The 17,427-nt window shown below is 43.5% G+C and overlaps 5 protein-coding genes across 5 annotated transcripts; 3 read left to right on the top strand and 2 right to left on the bottom strand.

Moving 5' to 3' along the window:
* Nucleotides 1-23: 23 nt before the first annotated feature.
* O0I10_004761 (uncharacterized protein) lies at nucleotides 24-1,250 on the bottom strand (the record flags this gene model as incomplete). The annotated part of the gene is made up of 7 exons (XM_058484813.1): nucleotides 24-168; nucleotides 225-367; nucleotides 426-541; nucleotides 593-695; nucleotides 792-878; nucleotides 940-1,106; nucleotides 1,190-1,250. 7 exons carry the CDS (start codon nucleotides 1,248-1,250, stop codon nucleotides 24-26), a joined length of 822 nt encoding a protein of 273 aa, XP_058344312.1.
* A 1,139-nt stretch (nucleotides 1,251-2,389) lies between these two features.
* Nucleotides 2,390-5,033, top strand: O0I10_004760 (uncharacterized protein; the record flags this gene model as incomplete). Its single annotated transcript, XM_058484812.1, has 9 exons — nucleotides 2,390-3,403; nucleotides 3,473-3,637; nucleotides 3,700-3,860; nucleotides 3,915-3,994; nucleotides 4,063-4,147; nucleotides 4,207-4,282; nucleotides 4,338-4,421; nucleotides 4,480-4,605; nucleotides 4,668-5,033. The coding sequence occupies 9 exons, from the start codon at nucleotides 2,390-2,392 to the stop codon at nucleotides 5,031-5,033; spliced, it is 2,157 nt and encodes a 718-aa protein (XP_058344311.1).
* A 129-nt stretch (nucleotides 5,034-5,162) lies between these two features.
* Nucleotides 5,163-11,132, bottom strand: O0I10_004759 (uncharacterized protein; the record flags this gene model as incomplete). The annotated part of the gene is made up of 18 exons (XM_058484811.1): nucleotides 5,163-5,258; nucleotides 5,320-5,481; nucleotides 5,540-5,763; nucleotides 5,822-6,338; nucleotides 6,408-6,641; nucleotides 6,706-7,693; nucleotides 7,766-7,853; nucleotides 7,913-8,189; nucleotides 8,257-8,601; nucleotides 8,663-8,722; nucleotides 8,784-9,065; nucleotides 9,133-9,273; nucleotides 9,337-9,936; nucleotides 10,004-10,203; nucleotides 10,261-10,388; nucleotides 10,445-10,682; nucleotides 10,736-10,868; nucleotides 10,965-11,132. The coding sequence occupies 18 exons, from the start codon at nucleotides 11,130-11,132 to the stop codon at nucleotides 5,163-5,165; spliced, it is 4,881 nt and encodes a 1,626-aa protein (XP_058344310.1).
* Nucleotides 11,133-12,279: 1,147 nt separating this feature from the next.
* Nucleotides 12,280-13,597, top strand: O0I10_004758 (uncharacterized protein; the record flags this gene model as incomplete). Its single annotated transcript, XM_058484810.1, has 8 exons — nucleotides 12,280-12,291; nucleotides 12,383-12,513; nucleotides 12,582-12,663; nucleotides 12,729-12,860; nucleotides 12,935-13,058; nucleotides 13,119-13,164; nucleotides 13,221-13,363; nucleotides 13,422-13,597. The coding sequence occupies 8 exons, from the start codon at nucleotides 12,280-12,282 to the stop codon at nucleotides 13,595-13,597; spliced, it is 846 nt and encodes a 281-aa protein (XP_058344309.1).
* A 624-nt stretch (nucleotides 13,598-14,221) lies between these two features.
* Nucleotides 14,222-17,207, top strand: O0I10_004757 (uncharacterized protein; the record flags this gene model as incomplete). Its single annotated transcript, XM_058484809.1, has 8 exons — nucleotides 14,222-14,475; nucleotides 14,533-14,917; nucleotides 14,992-15,355; nucleotides 15,414-15,637; nucleotides 15,698-16,452; nucleotides 16,516-16,841; nucleotides 16,899-17,104; nucleotides 17,166-17,207. 8 exons carry the CDS (start codon nucleotides 14,222-14,224, stop codon nucleotides 17,205-17,207), a joined length of 2,556 nt encoding a protein of 851 aa, XP_058344308.1.
* Between the last annotated feature and the right edge of the window lie 220 nt (nucleotides 17,208-17,427).

Below are 17,427 nucleotides of genomic sequence, written 5' to 3'. Positions count from 1 at the left end.
ATCCTTGACAGCCATCATCATCATCAATCATTACTACTACTACTGCTCGCGTTGGAGATTTGATGGATCGATGCCACCGTGTCATTCAATAGCTTGTATCGTTCCATTTTGCTTGTATCGGGAGCATGAACCACTTGGGTGACAATCTCAGTCATCAAATCCTTTAGCCTACATGATGAGACTTCAATAAGGATGATGTCCTTCAAGAATAAGAATCAACGTACCATGATTTCAATTCTCCATCCAACAATGGGTTTTGTGCCCCTTTCTCCTGCTGTGATGTAATAGAGCTCCTAACATCTTCGAATCGCTTTTGGATCTTATCACGGTACTCGGCAAAGGATATGTCCACGTGGTTGAGACATTGCTATTCAAACGAGAAATCAGTGATGATGTTGGTATGTGAATGAAAATTCTCCTCTTACATAAACAACAACCAGCTGGTATGGGATATAGTCGTGATTGGGTAACTCAAGGGATTGATTGATTCGAGAAGCGTGGGCATAGAGTTGATCATACATGGCGATTTTGTGATAATGTGCTATGGATTTTCATGAGCATCTTAGTGTGTCATGGCTTGTGTGATATATACCTTGCATGCTGTTTTCATCATTGTATTCTTCTGCTGATCGTTTGTGGAGGTTGTTGATGGAGCGTGGATAAAGCTGTGATAATTTCATGTCTTTGCTGTATTTCTAAACAATGGATCGATCGACCGGAACCATAATCAGTTTATGCCGTCATGCAAAGCTGGAGCATGGTGCCTGAATAACTCGTTCCTCCCTACCAACCTCTCGTGTTTCATAGTCTTTGGCACCAAGTTGGATCCATGTCGACTCGATTTGTGTTTTGATCATCTCGGCTTCGCCATCCAGTTTCTTTTTGATGAGAATGGTTTAGATAAGCGGGCTGTTGCCAGCATGTCGTAACAACGCTTACCTGCAATAATGTTGCCTCTGCAGGAGAACGATCATCCAAAGCCCTTAGAGACTCTCGCTTCTTTAATACCAGTTCCAAACGTCCAAATAAACCGAGTATGTGTATGGCATGTCTTGCTTTCTTTGAACGCTGTCGATGGAGAAATGGCTCGTCGAGATGCACGCGTACTAGGAGAGACGATATTAGGGACACGTCAGCTTTGACGTGTAGCTGATACCTAAACCCCCATTCCCTATCCTGTCATGCATACCTGGCCCGGGATGTGAAGGGTTGAGATTGATAATGGGCGGCGTCTGTGTGAGCCTACTCATGATGGAGCTGGAGAGAATCGCTATGCATAAAGAGAGGGGGAGAGGAAAAGAGAAAAGAAACCACCCAAATTTGGCAATGTATGCAGCTGAACACTCCATTGTAAAATCTTGTTCTCACAAAAACGGCACATCACGGGATTGAGAGATGCAGTGATACATAGCGAATAGAGATAGATATCACTTTTATTGCTCTCCTGATAATGAAGATTGTATATCACATATTGCTCCAAGGTTGGCTCTTTGGATGTATGCTATGAATATAGAAGAGATTAGAATTGCCTTTATGTAACACCCTCCTAAGCACCTACTATCTTATGAGAGAGATATCCATATGTAGACCTTAAGACATGCGCTTGTGGATAAGTTTCATGAGCACTGAAGGTCAACCAGCGATGGTCAATTTTGACGCACTATCATAGGAGCATACGTCAACTGACAGCATTTGGATCGATAGTGACGTTGGCCTTGAACAGATTTATCTTGATATCTGTTGCCGTGTTGTATGTGGTCATTAGGGGAATTGAAAACGGTTCTAGGATTGCATTATCATCATGTACTCGTATTAACGAGGACTAACTATACTTATGGGTCGACCTCTTATGAAGCGAATACCACCCCTGAGGAAGTTGAGTGAATCGAATGAGCCATAGCTTAGTGAAACTAATGATCTTGAATCGCTCATGATCGTGGTAAGAATGTGTCTATGAGTGTGATGGTTGTGGAGATGATCGGGAGATGAAAACAACAATAGCCGATAGATGATGTTGTACAAGAGGACGACAACGGGCTGCTGCCCTAAGATAGGCTGCGTCGTTGATTGAATATCTTGGCATTGAAATGGGTTGAATGCATCAAGGGATCATGTTACAAACGCACGGGACACCGCCATCATGCATATGGCGTCACTTAGGAGGTTGCTATGGGATAATTCAATGGATCATACCCTTGAACTCGAATATTCTTTCGATAGATTGGTGATTGGACTGCTAAGAATGTTCATGCAATTGGCAAAGGGAAGCAATTGAATATAACGACATCCAGTCAGATTTTCCACAGCCCCGGAAGCAACAACTCTCTCCCCCACACTCGTTTGTCTTTTCCTTTCCTTTCCTTCCCTTTCCTTTCTTATTACTTTCCACATGCAAGGTGTATCTCCAATACATATTGCTCGTTCCACTAGCACTTCCACCTCGACACAAAACACTACCCCACAACTCAAACTACCAGCATTTCCACCGAGTAACAAAGACTTTGAATGTAACCAAGTCCACACACCAGACGGCATTTATCGCCTTTCTCATGAAATCTACAACCAATCCATCTTGCCGGTCTTCCATCAAGGCACCCATTGTGTCTCTATTCCACATGCAAAAACAGCAGCAGAAACAGCAGCTGCAGCAACTGCAACTCCCACAACAACAGCAACTACTACAACCACCACCACCACTACTACTACAACCGCTTCCTTGTCAGCAACACTTGCATCGACCAAAAGTTCATCGGCAGCCTCATCCATGTCAGAGCAAATGCTTGGCATGACGCCTGTGCAAGAGAATACAGAGATCGAGTCGTCAGAAGAGGAAGGGGGTGGAGCGATCTACTTTGGACAATCGGCAGCATTACCTATTCCATATTCACGTCCAGGGAATCATCACCATAGCAACGGCAACGCCGCACCAGCATCATCATCGGCATCATCCGATCGCACAGGGAGTCTCTTGCGAAACACACCCATGAGCCAACATGGATTTCCCACTACAAATACTCAGGGCAGCAGCACAACAGCAGCAGGCGATGTGATGACACCTATATTGACAGTGGAAAATACATCAACAACACCAACCTATCCAGCCGATGACAATATCAATCAGGTCAACCCTTCTACATCCATTGGTGGAAGCAGCAGTGTGGGGTCATTGACTTCTTTATTCAGTCGTAACAGCCTTCGTCATCATCACCACCATCATCACCATCATCATCACCCTCGCAAGCCGAAAAATAGCCTGCAAAAGACCAATTCGAGCTTCATTGCCAAAATGATCGTGCACGAGCAGATAGCCAAGATCCTATTCTCCCGCACATTGGATGATTCCTATATATTCTACAACGTGGGTACCAACTTCATATGGGCAGATGCCAATCAAAAAGTCAAGGTGTGTATCTAAAAAGGAGATCAATTACGATTCAGCATGTTCATCATCAGATGTTGCTTTGCCTCCCAGGATAGCTTATGTAAGATCACGTTTTCCCGAGCATTCCCAACCAGCCATGATGTCAACATCACCACATCTTGCAGCGAGTTTATGGATGTCATGATTGGATTCAATACCGGTGACTGCATGTGGTGTGATCCTATCAGCAACAAATATACCCGATTGAACAAAGGAGTAAGTTTTCAGAAAAAAAGGTCCCCACGCTGCTATATTTATTCATCGACATGTGTCTTTAGGGTGTTATGAATGGGTCTAGTGTCACAGCCTTGAAATGGGTACCAGGATCAGAGGAGCTATTCATGGCGGCATTTAGTGATGGTGTCATGTTGGTATTGGACAAGGAGCGGGATGATCAAGCATTCAATCCACCACCACCGGCATCGTGGGCTGAGCATCAGTAAGCGTGCATGTGTGAGAAATTGAAACGAGTTTCTAAAAATGGATATGGTAGATTTCATGCTACAAAACCACGCAAGAGTGCAAAGTATAACCCCGTATCCCATTGGAAAGTGAGCGACAAGGGCATTACAGGTAAAGAAGAGCAAGGTCCCCCCACATAACGACGATGCATCAAATACTTACCATGGTTGATAATACAGACTTTGAGTTCTCTCCTGATGGGTCACATGTGGCTGTGGTGAGCTCGGATGGCACTTTGCGTATTATTGACTATGGAAATGAAAGGTAACTTTGGCCCGGAATGTACGTTTCCATATTACTTTATCTAATTATGAGCGGATCAGGCTTTGTGATATATTTGCAGGGTATTTTGGTAGACTCAATTGCATTGCTTGGAGCCCTGATGGAAGATACCTTTTGGTAATGTATATGGGATTTCATTGTTGTATGTAATTACTCATATGTACTTTTCAAGACTGGAGGCCAAGATGACCTGGTGACGATATGGTCATTAGTAGACCAGAGGATTGTGGCAAGATGTCAGGGGCACAAGTCATGGGTAAGCTTGCATGAGAGCTCACGTGAGATTGAATACCAATCCTTTGTTCTATCCTCAGGTGACATCAGTCGCATTTGATCCTTGGCACTGTGACGGCAATGTGTATCGATTTGGAAGCGTTGGAGAGGATTGTAAATTGATATTATGGGACTTTTCATTCAGTGCATTGCATCGACCAAAACATGTGAGTGGTGTGGATGGCTATGGGGTGATAGAGATAAAGTTTACTCATGCGATTTGTTTCAGAAAATGCGCATTTCATACCCACCGCAGAGTCCAAAGGAGGCACCTCGGTCACCACCTGTGCGCCCACAACGTTCTGAAACTCGAAAATCAAGAACATTGAGCCGGTTTCGACGTCGTTCATCACGTAGCGCAAACGTTTTCGGCAATGTTGAGGAGGATGATTCGGATCTTTATCACCCAGACGACACATCCCACAGCAAGCTGGCAACGGTCCATCCAATACTCAACAAGGATCAAGTCCCATATCTACAACCTATTGTTGTGCAAACTGTACATGCAGATCCATGCTCTTGCATTTCCTTTAGAAAAGATGCTATTGTCACAGCTGATAGAAGGGGACGAGTACGAACATGGGGCAGGCCCTAATAATTGTAGTATATATCTGGTTCATCAACTATACACATACCACTATTGTAAACAAAATACAAAAAGAATACAACTTTAACAGATAAGGGAAAAGTATACAGGGGGATAGGTGGGATATCATAAATAAGACTATGGTGAAGCAACAGCAGTGGCGTCCACAGCATGCTGTTGGTCATACTGGTATTGTACCAAGAGAGCAAGTTGGCGTAAACGCTTGAGATTGAGCTATGTAGAAAAATGGGTTAATATAGATCAGTGGATGGTGGTGGTACGTTGCATTGCTTACCCAAGCAGGTAGATAAAATTGAGATTCTACTTCTCGAGGGACTGGTATCTCGAAAGGATTGCTTGTATCATCAAGGGAAACTGAATCCAATAAAAGAACATCGCTCTTGTCACCAGCGACATGCGTAGCAACTGCTTTTAATATATCTTGTCCAACGGGATTCTATGACACAACGACTTTTAGCAACGTAAAACATGATACAATGGAAAGATCCTCTTACCTCATAATCAGCAACTTGATATTGGGAGATAAACTTTTGTATCTGTGTCGGTGAAAGGATCCAACAGGTTTCATAAATTTGCTCAACGTCCTCCAAGGATGACTTTTTGACTTGTAATAGCTTGGTTGCTTGCATTAGGTGCTCTAATTGAAGTGTTCCTTCTGGTATATCGTGGCTCTTGCACCATTCTTCAATGCGGGTAACGTTGTATTGAATCTGCATGGCTAAAGATGATGATGTCAATATACCATTTGTTGTCCCCTTTTTGTTTTTTATCCTTACCTCGCTTCCACGATGAAAAGTTTTTACGCATCAGGAGATCATTGAAGGCTGTGACACCAATGAGCTTGAGCAATTCTGTCAAAACCTGGGAGGATATCGATGGTTCCAAATAGTAGCATTTCAATGTACGCCATACTTTTGTGAGTATGTTGAGAATATCATCCATGGTACATGATGGTTGTGAAGAACCGGTCAACAACTTGTTAAAGAATCGATTCGAATCCGAAGTAACAAAACCCGGCAGAGATTGACCCTCGATAATAGCAGGGACCACCATCTTGCTGATGCGTTTCTTGAGCTCTTTCATCCATGCATGGAAAATGTTGTCTTCCAAACACTGAAGTTCAAATTTGACAGTGGAGACCAATTTCTCGAAATCATGCCATGTTGCTGCCTTGTTGCGTGAAAGCCATTCTTGCTCAAGCTCTCGCTCGGATTGGCATATGACAGATAATAACTCATGGACATTGGATAACCAAAATCCACAAGGCATGATAGCTTGATCACCCGTAAAATTCTACATGGCGTGGATACGCATATGAATACAATGTACGAGATGGCTCTTTTTCCTCCTCATAATACTCACTAGGCATTGTTTTTGGATCGTATCCATAATCGAAAATAGCATCCGCTCAGATTCTTGAATACGGCTAGCACGCCACATCTCCGTCACCGTCATTCCAATCATATGGGCGGGGAACAAGATCTCTTTCTTTGATGCTTGGTTTTGTAAGCTTGCCAACGGAATCCTCAATTCCTTGATCAATCCACCAAGTATCTCTTCTTGTACGCCATCTTCATCACGTAAGATCTTCAATTTCTATAAAAAAAGGTCCCCCATTATGAGCACATTTCCCTTTTCTTATAAGGCGTTGTTTACTTACTTCTTCATCATTGCCTTCCGATATACTTTTAACTCTTGCAGGAGCACCAAATTGATGCATTGAAGTTGGACGTGGGATCTTGTTCAGCAATTCCGCCTTTCGAGTAGTATCCACCACGCTTGATTTGATACGGTTTTCAGGCATATCAGCGGTGCTGCTACGGCGACTTGGAAGCTTGGTATTATCATTGCTAGGAATAATGGCTGTAGGTGAACGGGTACGAGCTGGTGGAGGTGGTGTGGGTGCTGAGGCAGCAGCAGTAGCCGATTTGGTGTTGGCCGCTTTGGCTTGCTGATTCTCGTTGTTGGCATCGATAGGAGAAGGAGATACACTACGAAGAGCACCATTGTGTGCGGGTGATGGTGATAAGCCGCGTGATTGTTGTCGTCGTGGAGCATGCATAACTTGAGTCAGCTGTGCTTTCATTGCTGCCAATTGACTCTTCAACTCAGCGATCTCTCCTTCGTCAGCTGCTGCTTTATCAGCACGCTCTTGTGCTTCCTTCAAGGACTCTTCCAACTTTGCATTCTTTTGCCTCTCCTTGTCAAGTTGCTCCTTCAATTGAACGAGTTCACGCTCCTGGCTCTTGTTCTTATCGGTCGAAACTCGATGCTCAGAAACCAGTTGCTCTTTCTCGGCTAATAGCTGATCCCATTGTGCCTGTGGTACGGTAGGCTCCTGCAATTTGGCTTCCAACGACTTTGACTTCTTCTCGATCTTTTCATATTTCTCCATCCACGTGCGCACTTGTGCCTCCAATTGGGTCGAACGCTCAATCGCCTGCTTCTTTTCATCTTTGAGACCCGTGATCGTTTGTGTCAGCTCAACAATCTTATTCTCCAATTGATAGGACACTTCTTTGAAATGATGTGCTGATCGAGCTTCTTGACGTAAGGCCAAAAATTGCTTTCTACCAGCGCGACGACGTGTGCATGCTTGTAATTGAATGATGAACCGAAGCTTGGCATTGAATCGCTTCCGTGCAGACCTAGTAACATAAGCACCATTCACAATAAGCATCATAATGATTGTGTCCCAAATGCGAACAATCACCACTTACCATCCTCGCACTAGACGTTGAATATTGGTTGCAGCAGCATGCTCCCTAACAACAACAAGTTGTTGTTTGCCATGGCAACCCCGGATGGCTATATTATTTGATTAGAAAAAGCTCCATTTTGAGTATCATGCGCATAATAAAACCCACCTGTTTGGAGACGCAAAATGAAATGCTTCGTTGCCAAATACTTTTTACGCTCCACGTATCTACGCCAACACGCTTGGATAGTAGTAGCTGCCCTTTGTTCCCGGAGAGATTGCAGCTTTGCTTGAGCGACCTTGCAACGCGCCACACGCTGTAATTGGATGGACAATTGCCGCATGCGTGTGTATCGGGTGTGATAAATGTAACGACGCACATTCTTTTGCACGATGACAGCACATGCATTGAAACGATCCGATCTCAGTTTTTCAAGGTATGCAAGCTAAAAGAGATCAAAAGGACAAGATAAGAATACCATATCCAAAACATGACCCATCCTATGTACATACCTGACCAGAGCGGAAAAAGATTTTGGTAGTGCCAACTTGGTACTTGTCTTGGTCCTTAATAGTAGCATCGAGAATCGTATGACATAGTTGGGGAATGTCATCTTGCTTCCAAAGCTTAGAAGGTATCAAAGCGTAATAGCGTTCGGCAAATTCTTCAAATGTCCAACGTGATGGATAGCCTGCACAGCTGATACGGATTGTCTCCAATACACCACATGCACGTAGCTGAGAGAGTACCATGTTGGGCTCGAATTCCCAAGCCAGCTTCGCCTCGTTGGGTTTGACACAGCGGATGTAATGGACATTGGTGTGCTCAATCGTATCCATAAGATTGATCAAAGACAGCTGTTGTAAAAGAAATTGGTATGAGATGATTCATGATGAGAAGAAAAAGCCCATAGCGTACCTTGAAGATAGAGCCAAGAGTAGGCTTTCGGAACATTGAACTCATCCGCTTGTTCTCAACCTATTTTACCATCACCTATTAAAAACCTTGGACTAGCACTCTAATATCGATAATAGCTTACTGGGGGAGCTGGGTTGTTTGACGCGGCTTTCTCGAGCACATCAACCAAAAAGTCGAATTCAGATGTCTGCAACAATGATAGGTGCTCGTCTGGTACTGTGTCCTTGTTCTTGTCCAAAAAGTTTTCACCTTCGTATTGCACATCATGAGCGTAATGAGCGATAGTGAAAGCACTATTGGAGAAGCGTGGTTTCTTGAAATAGTCCTTGTAATCAGGGGTCGAGAAATTGGAATATAGTTTGTCGATAAAGCCTTGATCCGAGCCTGAAGGCAATCGTGATTCCTTTTGGAATAAGCAAAAGTTAACCAATAGGCACGCCCAAGGACATTGCACTCAACCCTATACGAACCTCATCAAGCAGGGACAAAATACCCAATCGTGATTCAATCAACTCAATGCACTTTTGGTTGTCGCTGAACTCAATAAACCTCCAATTGATCTTTTCTCGCATGTACTCCTCTTGCTCAAGCTTGAAGACATGTTGATTGAACTATACCAGTACATTATCTTAGATACAATATGGCAGGAGACATCTTCCCTCGTCGTTTCTTACCTGCTGTTGTAATTTTTCATTGGCATAGTTGATGCAGAATTGCTCAAAGGAGTTCTTCTTAAAGTGCTCAAACCCATAGATATCAAGAACACCAATGAATGTCCGGACTTTGTCAGCATCAGGGCATGAAAGGCTCTCATTGATCACGCCAACAAGCCATTCAAAGAGATTGGCATAAACGTATTTGGCAACCGAATCCTTGACAACATTTGCTTGAGCTGGCGTCAGGTTGGTGATAATCTTTTCTGAGCGTGTCACAATTTGCTTTCGCACAATCCACTTTCTGAATTCGCTGGATTTCACCCCCATCAATCGGGTTGCTGTCAAAAGAGCCTCATCGTTCTCGCTGAGCATGGCATCACCCCGACCGCCAATTTGGATGTTGCCAATATGAAGTAATGCAGCAAGCAAACGGAAGATTTTCCATTGAAGCTCCACTGAAAGACCAATGGTGGATAACGCTCGTTGTGTGATCTCGAATTCGGACGTATCATCGACACCGGGAATTGTTCCTGTGCCGCTCTGATTGAGATAATGGAATTTGGTGTAATCACCAAGCTCGAATTGCTTCTTTTCTGATAATGGTGCACCCGCACAAAGCTATGTTTAAAGAGTATTATTAACCTCATTCCTTCTTGCGAAACCCATCCTTTGCGTTGATGATTACCTGATAAAAGATGTGATAATTGCGTTCTGTTTGTGGTTGGAAAATCAAGCGAGATCGCTCAAGCAAGTAGGTTCGAATCTTTGCACCGATGATATTGGGGCCATCATCAAATTGGATCTCGATGTATTTGCCAAAGCGAGAGCTGTTGTCGTTTCTTGTCGTTTTGGCGTTACCAAAAGCTTCCATGATAGGGTTGGTTGCTATGAAATGCGGGTGAATACGCGATTAGGTCATTCATGCATTATGCTTTTATGTACCTAGGATCTGTTCCTCGACTTCTGTCATTGAGCCATTGAGCTTTTTCTTCTTTCCAATGGATTCTTGATCATCGGCAGTGGCAAAATATCTCATGATGTACTTTGCGCTGACCGTTTTGCCTGCACCACTATTGAGACTATGAGTAACAACCCATGATCTCCTCCAATGATTATCCTATTATACCTTTCTCCTGATACAACAATGGTCTGGTTCGTTTGTCCACGGATCATGCATCGATAAGCATCTTCAGCGATCGCAAACAAGTGTGGTTCAAGCTCGCCACGGCGTTTCCCCGAATATTGTTGGACGATGTCGGGATCATACAGGGCCACGCGATCAAAAGGGTTGACAGCAATCAAAACGATACCCGAGTATGTATAAATAAGGCGCTGCATGTATCTCGTGCGGATAGTGTTCAAGACTACATGTTGTTGTTTAGCATAGAAAACATACATGATCCATTATTATCCATACCAGCAGGTTCGTTGAGATGGCTAAGATTGGTCAAATCATCAGTGTATTCCATCTTTGGTGGATTGCGTAAGGGCGGCAATGTTGATCCTCCATTCTTTTCAATAGCTGCCACGGTAGATTCGAATCGATATTCCTGAAACAAGCATTGTGAGTCGACATCTGGTGATCAGAGAAAATGGCACGTTGCACAAATGCGGACTTGGCACGCGTTTGCTTGGTTCCTTCATACCTTGCGGTCGTTATCGCCTTCAAACACAATGATCACTTTGCCGTCGGATACCGTGTTGGAGATACAAGTGGCAGAGATCCATGCTTCACGCTTATCCTCGAACCAGGCCTTGGTACCTTTGGTGTACACCTCCACAGCTTGCGGGGGAATACTTGTTTCACTTGCCATGCTGGAATGAAAGGAGTTAAAACACGAGCTCATGAAGAGAGGAAGAGAGGGGGAGAGAACATGCAATGTGAAGGACGCACCTTTACTGTTAATCGTGAGCACGGTCAATTATGCAACAGTTGCCGGTAGTAAAAGTGAGAAAACAGGAAACGAAAGAAAGGACCAAGAGTCTAGAGATGTGAGAGAGACCTTACTTTTCTTGTATGCGGAGATAGTCCCAGTAGTAGCACCAACCTTCACGGGAACAACATGTCGGTTAAGCATGACACGATAAAAACGTTACTAGTGATCCCAACAGAGACAATAAGCAGTTCGTTTTATAATAGCATACAATGATGCATCTGCATGCATTCAGTATTCGAGTACTTAAGATAGCAATGAACCATCTCTTTATATACCATCTATTTCTTTGTTACATAGCCATCGATTGATCTAGTATTTGCTATCCTTCTTATTGTACAGCCAAAATGTGCTGCATACTATGTCTATTAAAGCATCTTTGAGTACATAGCATGGAGTAAGCAAAGGGAGATCACATGGACATCTCAAATGGTTTATATAATGCTGATGATGAATGAGCATGGGAGGGGATACTTAGATAAGCTACAACGCACCAGCAAGGCATGCATCCATCATACGTCAAATTGCGAGCAATGCTGGTACTTGTATTCGAGTATGTACATTGCTGTTGGCATGGCAACCAAATTCATCACCTATACAACGAGGTCATGTGATGGTGCTCCTGGCAAATATTTTCGGGTTGCACCCTTGTTGGCTACATTCATCTGTCATCCTTTTTCATATGACCAAAAGAAACATTGGTTACAGAACCCATCATACTTCGTGCATGCCATCGTTTATTCCACCAAATTCTTGTAGTGTGTCATTGAATCCGTATCTCTGCAAGACTTGCCATTTAGCACATCATCCGTTGCACAACGGTGTGCATGGCAACGCAAGTTCTTGTTGAATTCATTACTAAAGGTAAGCTTTTGAATGTATAGAGTGCATGTTTCTTTCAACTTCCATATTGGACACAATGGCACCCTTTTGAAGATGACGTAAGTCGGAAGTAAATGCTGCTTTTACCAGATATCAGCGTGATTTTATGAACGGGAGGTGGGTAGCAGTAGACGGCACAGCCAGCATGGTCGATCAAGTAAGTTCCAAGATGTTTTATTCCTTCTACATGCACATCCACAAGACATAAATTGACTACGCTATCTATCACATTCGATCCTTCATTGCAGCAATGGTATTTTACCAAGGACGAGCTGTTGGATACCCCAAGCATCCATGCCGGATATACCTACCAAGCAGAACAGATTGATCGTACCAAAGGCTGTCTCTACATACTTGCTGTTGCAGCCAAGCTCAACTTGTATGTTCTCATTCGACGATCGCACGTGTTTGTCGCTTATCGATCGGTTCTTTTTCTTATAACGATAGACCACAGTTGGTTATTGCCACAGCTTGTACGTTCTTCCACCGATTCTACATGCGGCACTCTATGAAAAGTTTTCCTGTTTATGTATGTGTATTATGGATGGTAGTTGGATTGGGATACTCATGGTGTGTGTGTTTTATGTCGTGTAGGATATTGCAGCCACTTGTCTCCTTGTCGCCACCAAAGTTGAAGAATGCACGCGTCGCTTAAAAGATTTTCTCAACGTATGCGCTCAAAAGGCCCAAAAGAACGACAGTGTGCAATTTGAGGAGAATTCAAAGGTAGGATATGATACATTATCAAAGGTGTGGAATAAGAGGGTGGATGATACTCATATTGAAATGTGTTACCATAGGATTTCTGGAAATGGAAGAATACAGTGCTGGCCAATGAAACTGTACTTTTGGAGGCAATCTGCTTTGACTTTTCCATTGACCATCCACAAGCAGCTTTATTGGAATTGGCTTCGGAACTTGATGGTAAGATATATAGAAGATGCATTTCATCTTGTTGGATGCTAACGTATAGTCATTACTTAGTGCCCGAGGAATGTGTACGAAGGGCTTGGATGTTGCTATATCAAGCGTAAGTACTGATTTACATGATGGGAAAAAAGATGGATTCAACCAACCAATGGATAGGCTTGGGATGCCGCTATGTCTTATTTATCACCCACGAGTCGTTGCTACAGCCGCGCTTTTGCTTGCATGGCATTTCTCGTATGAAAACCAACCCCCAACAGATTGGTGGGCAACAACTGGTCTCGATCCTGCAGAGATCAATGGTAAGTAAGGCGAAATGGCTATGCATATGGGGAAAATGACAACTCAATATTGTCACAGAGTTGGCTGCAGACATGCTGGACTACTTTCAAGAGCATTACCATATTCGAAAGCCCTCGTCTACACCTACCCCAACTACTAAATCACCCTATTACGCTAACTCTCCGCACTATACTTCGTCATCACAATCACCCTCGCCATACTCCAATCCATCATCAAGCCAACATCGCCGTTAGTGAAGATTGCATCGATTCTACTGTACCCATCCACCATCCACATAAAGGATGCCTCATCAGTAGATACTTGTATAATATTATAAAGTTACATTACATTTTTGATATACATAGCCAACAACCCGCCATGATTATACATGGATAAATAAAGAATTCCACCATCTTCCTCGACTACATTCTACTATTGGACGTGGTATACATTGAATCCAGAGCCTTTCTCAGGGCAAAAAAAAGGTTATCCTTGCAATTGAAAGTTGTTTCTACGTCATATGGATGCAACAACGAAAACGACAATCTATGTAGCTGGATGCTGTATCACGTGTGTGGATAGTCAAAGTGCTTGATGGCAACCCTTTTCGTTCAATGCAGTAACCCTCCTTAGCGACCTTGATTGTTCATATGCTTTTCACTAACATCAAAGCCAGCATGTCCAATACGAGTGGTTTATTATAGCATAAAACAAAGAAATACCAAACTCTATATGTGTGTGCATTGTTTTCATGCTAACAATGATTTTTGCTACGTAAAATGCCAAAGTGCGAGAGGGATGTCAACCTGAGATAGGTGTGGGCGGGATATGGTTTGGACCCATCATTACCTCTTCCCGTTCTCCTGCAAACCCTGCCCATGGCTTCACAACCAGCATGTCAAGATATTGTTGACCGACATTCACTCAATGTATTATCTGATACTTCAACAAACAACCGTGGAGACAAAAAGAAAGCACTGGCATCGCTGCGAAGAGAATGCACCGAGCAGCTGGAGACATGGGGCGATCAAGGCGTAACGAATCTCTTGAACGATCTATTCGATCGCATGGCGATCTGGGCCACGAGCGATATTGAATACATTCGAGAACAAGTAGCGTTGCTATATCAACAGTAAGTTGCATTGCATATCAACGTAAACCGAGTTATTGATAGTAGATGGTTCAATAGGATGATTCACCATGCAACCTTATCTTCCGAGTTACTGGATCGTGTACTCGACCTCGTGCATCAACGATTGAGCCGGCAACACCTTGCAACAGCTAAAGCTGCCTTTGTTGAACCCACTGAGGAAATCAGAGTCATTTGGTTGGATATCATGCTACACATTGCTCCTGGTGTTATCAACGCGACCCAAGTCGACAAAGCATTGGATATTCTACAGCTTGCTATTCGAGACACATCACCCGACGTACAAAAAAGGGGCGGCAACACATTGACCGAGCTTGCCAAGCATCATCGCAAAGAGGTAGCATTTGCAGGAGAACGACCTATGCGTATGATTTTGGATTTATTGCATCACAAGCATTCAGCTCTTCGGGTCATTGGATTACAGGTACGCGATCATTGTAACGGTGGGCGTGTGTGCGTATCGATAACCAAATCTAATATTCGCTATGTGATCATTAGTGCACCGAACAAATTGGGTTGGCTTTTCCTGGTGCGATCCATCTCTTGTTTGAACATGATGAAGCTGCCAAACGACAACCGATATTCCCTTTGCTTGTATACGACAATGCTCTTTTGGTACGAATGACTTTATCACAAGTGGCGGGCTCTCTCCTCATCAATGTCACCCCACAACAACGATATGCAAACCTGCCGATGCTTGTTCCTATTCTACTTTCATGTGCAGCAGACGACATGGAATCCATCAGCGAAGCAAGTAGCGTACAAATGGAACGTGTCGCTTCCATGTGTGCGGATGATTTGGACGCAGCTGGAATCCTTGATGCAAACCTAAAACATGGTGATCGAGGACGCTTAGATGCAGGTACAATAACTGATTCCTCGTATTTGTATGGAGCACCATGATTGACAGCTTATATTAGGTTTTAAGCATGCGGTGCATCAGTGCTATAAGCCTTTGATGCGTCAATCGATCAGGGAAGCAATGGAACTTGAAGAACAAAGACGACTCAGAGCATTGGGTGTGCTTGCAACGCTCTATCAACATGCTCTTGAAGAAGATATCTGGTGTGAGCATCAAGATACTTTGGACAACCTTTTCACAATTTATTGCAATGGAATGGACGACAAGGCCGTTATCAGCAAGGTATATTAGGTTGTTATCGTTATGACTTCTGTAAATTGACATGCATCTTGTTATTGGTAGCTTCGTTCTGTTCTTTCAGTACTAGGTCAGCGTATGCCTCAAACTATTTATTTACATGCGATGATACCACGCTTTGAGGAAGAGGAGCTGCTGCATGCTGAAACCATGTGCATGGGGACAAAAGGACTTACCATCACCTTGGACATGTTGAAGGCTCTCGTATCGGGACCCCCTCGTGGTGGTGATGTATTTCATGGAGACGTGGAACATGTTATTGGAACTTTGGACAAGCCCTATTTTTGGCAGCTATTATCAGAAGATGAGGAATTGATTTGTGAGACTGCAAGACTACTCAAAGCGATGGTTACTCGACATTTGAATCAGCTTCCTCTTGCAGATACCATACGGGTGCGTGTTGTGTGGTTTGCCCTTGTGCTTCGAGCAGCTTCAAGGATACATCATAGCAACAATCCAACGACGACATCCGTACGTGAGAACGCAACTGTCACCGATCTTGTGAATCAGCTTATTGGTGGTTTCACGCAACATGTATCAATGGTCTCGAGCGTGTATGGGCATTATTTACCAACATTGCTGAAGCGGATTTGTGGCCAACCTAAAGCTCACAAACGGCCGAACGCATGGAAGACATCATCAGTGGAGTTATACGTGCTGGAAATCCTAGTGGAATCAATCACGGGCGACGCTTTGGAAAACGCTGGTGTCACCGAACAGCTTGTGGAATTAGTATGCTATGCAGGATTGAGATCAACAAAGGAGCATCAAGAACTTGGAGACATTGCTGTTCGCAAGAGGTAAATGATATGTGATAGTGCTATCTCCATTGCCACCATCTAACCAGCGTTTTATGTATAAAGGGCATTGCGATTGCTATCATCACTTTTCCGGATAGACAAAGGCGTGCACTATCTTGTAGATTACGAGCCTGAAATTTTTGAGCATTTGTTGACCCCTGGATTACGAAGCGCCCGATTGCCAGGAAATAGCCTGAGTGCGTATCATGTCGAACTTCTTGGTGCAATTGCAGCTGGGATTGAAGAGGACATTATCAGTATCGATGCCATCAAGACACTCGTTATCCCATACATCAGCGACTTTTTCTCGAGCAATGAACCCGTATTAAACGCGGCAATGCACTTGCAAATCTATGCATCGGAACGGTTACTGCTTGACAACCAGCGAGGTAAGAATACACAGGCACAAAGTAACGTAGTACATTAACGTTATGGTTAATGACTAGATATGGCCCAAGAATTACTATTGCCGCTGCTGGATACTTTGCGTGAAACAAGCGATGAAAAAGCACTTCATAGACAACGTGTTCTGATTCGGATTTCGGATGACCAAAAGTTCATTGATATGATCCACCATATGAATATCGCAGATCTTGTGAAGGGCCATACGCGTCATTTGCTGAGCAATGCAAAAAAGGAAAACCCTGCATACGTAAGTGGTAAATGAGAACTAAGCTTATCAGGTAATAACCGCCACGACACCCTTATTCTAGCCAACGCTACTTCGTCTAGCAGGAGATCAAGATATGGATTAGCTCGATATTATATAGAAGCAATGAACCATGCCATCTCACGCCGTATACTAAGAATAAATAGCTATCTTACAAATCACAAAAGAGGTACATGTGTTGCGACGTTATTGACAAGATCGAATCACAAAAGGAGTTGAGTTATACTTTCGGCTACAAGCTTCTTTGTTCAAGATACAATGAATCAATCAGACTCTTTTTCTTCCTCTTTTTTTCCTTCATCACG

This window comes from Lichtheimia ornata (assembly GCF_029851405.1).
Source record: "Lichtheimia ornata isolate CBS 291.66 chromosome Unknown scaffold00018, whole genome shotgun sequence".
Classification (NCBI taxonomy): Eukaryota; Fungi; Mucoromycota; class Mucoromycetes; order Mucorales; family Lichtheimiaceae; genus Lichtheimia; species Lichtheimia ornata.
The sequence above is the reverse complement of the archived record's forward strand: the minus strand, read 5'-3'. Positions and strand labels throughout refer to the sequence as shown.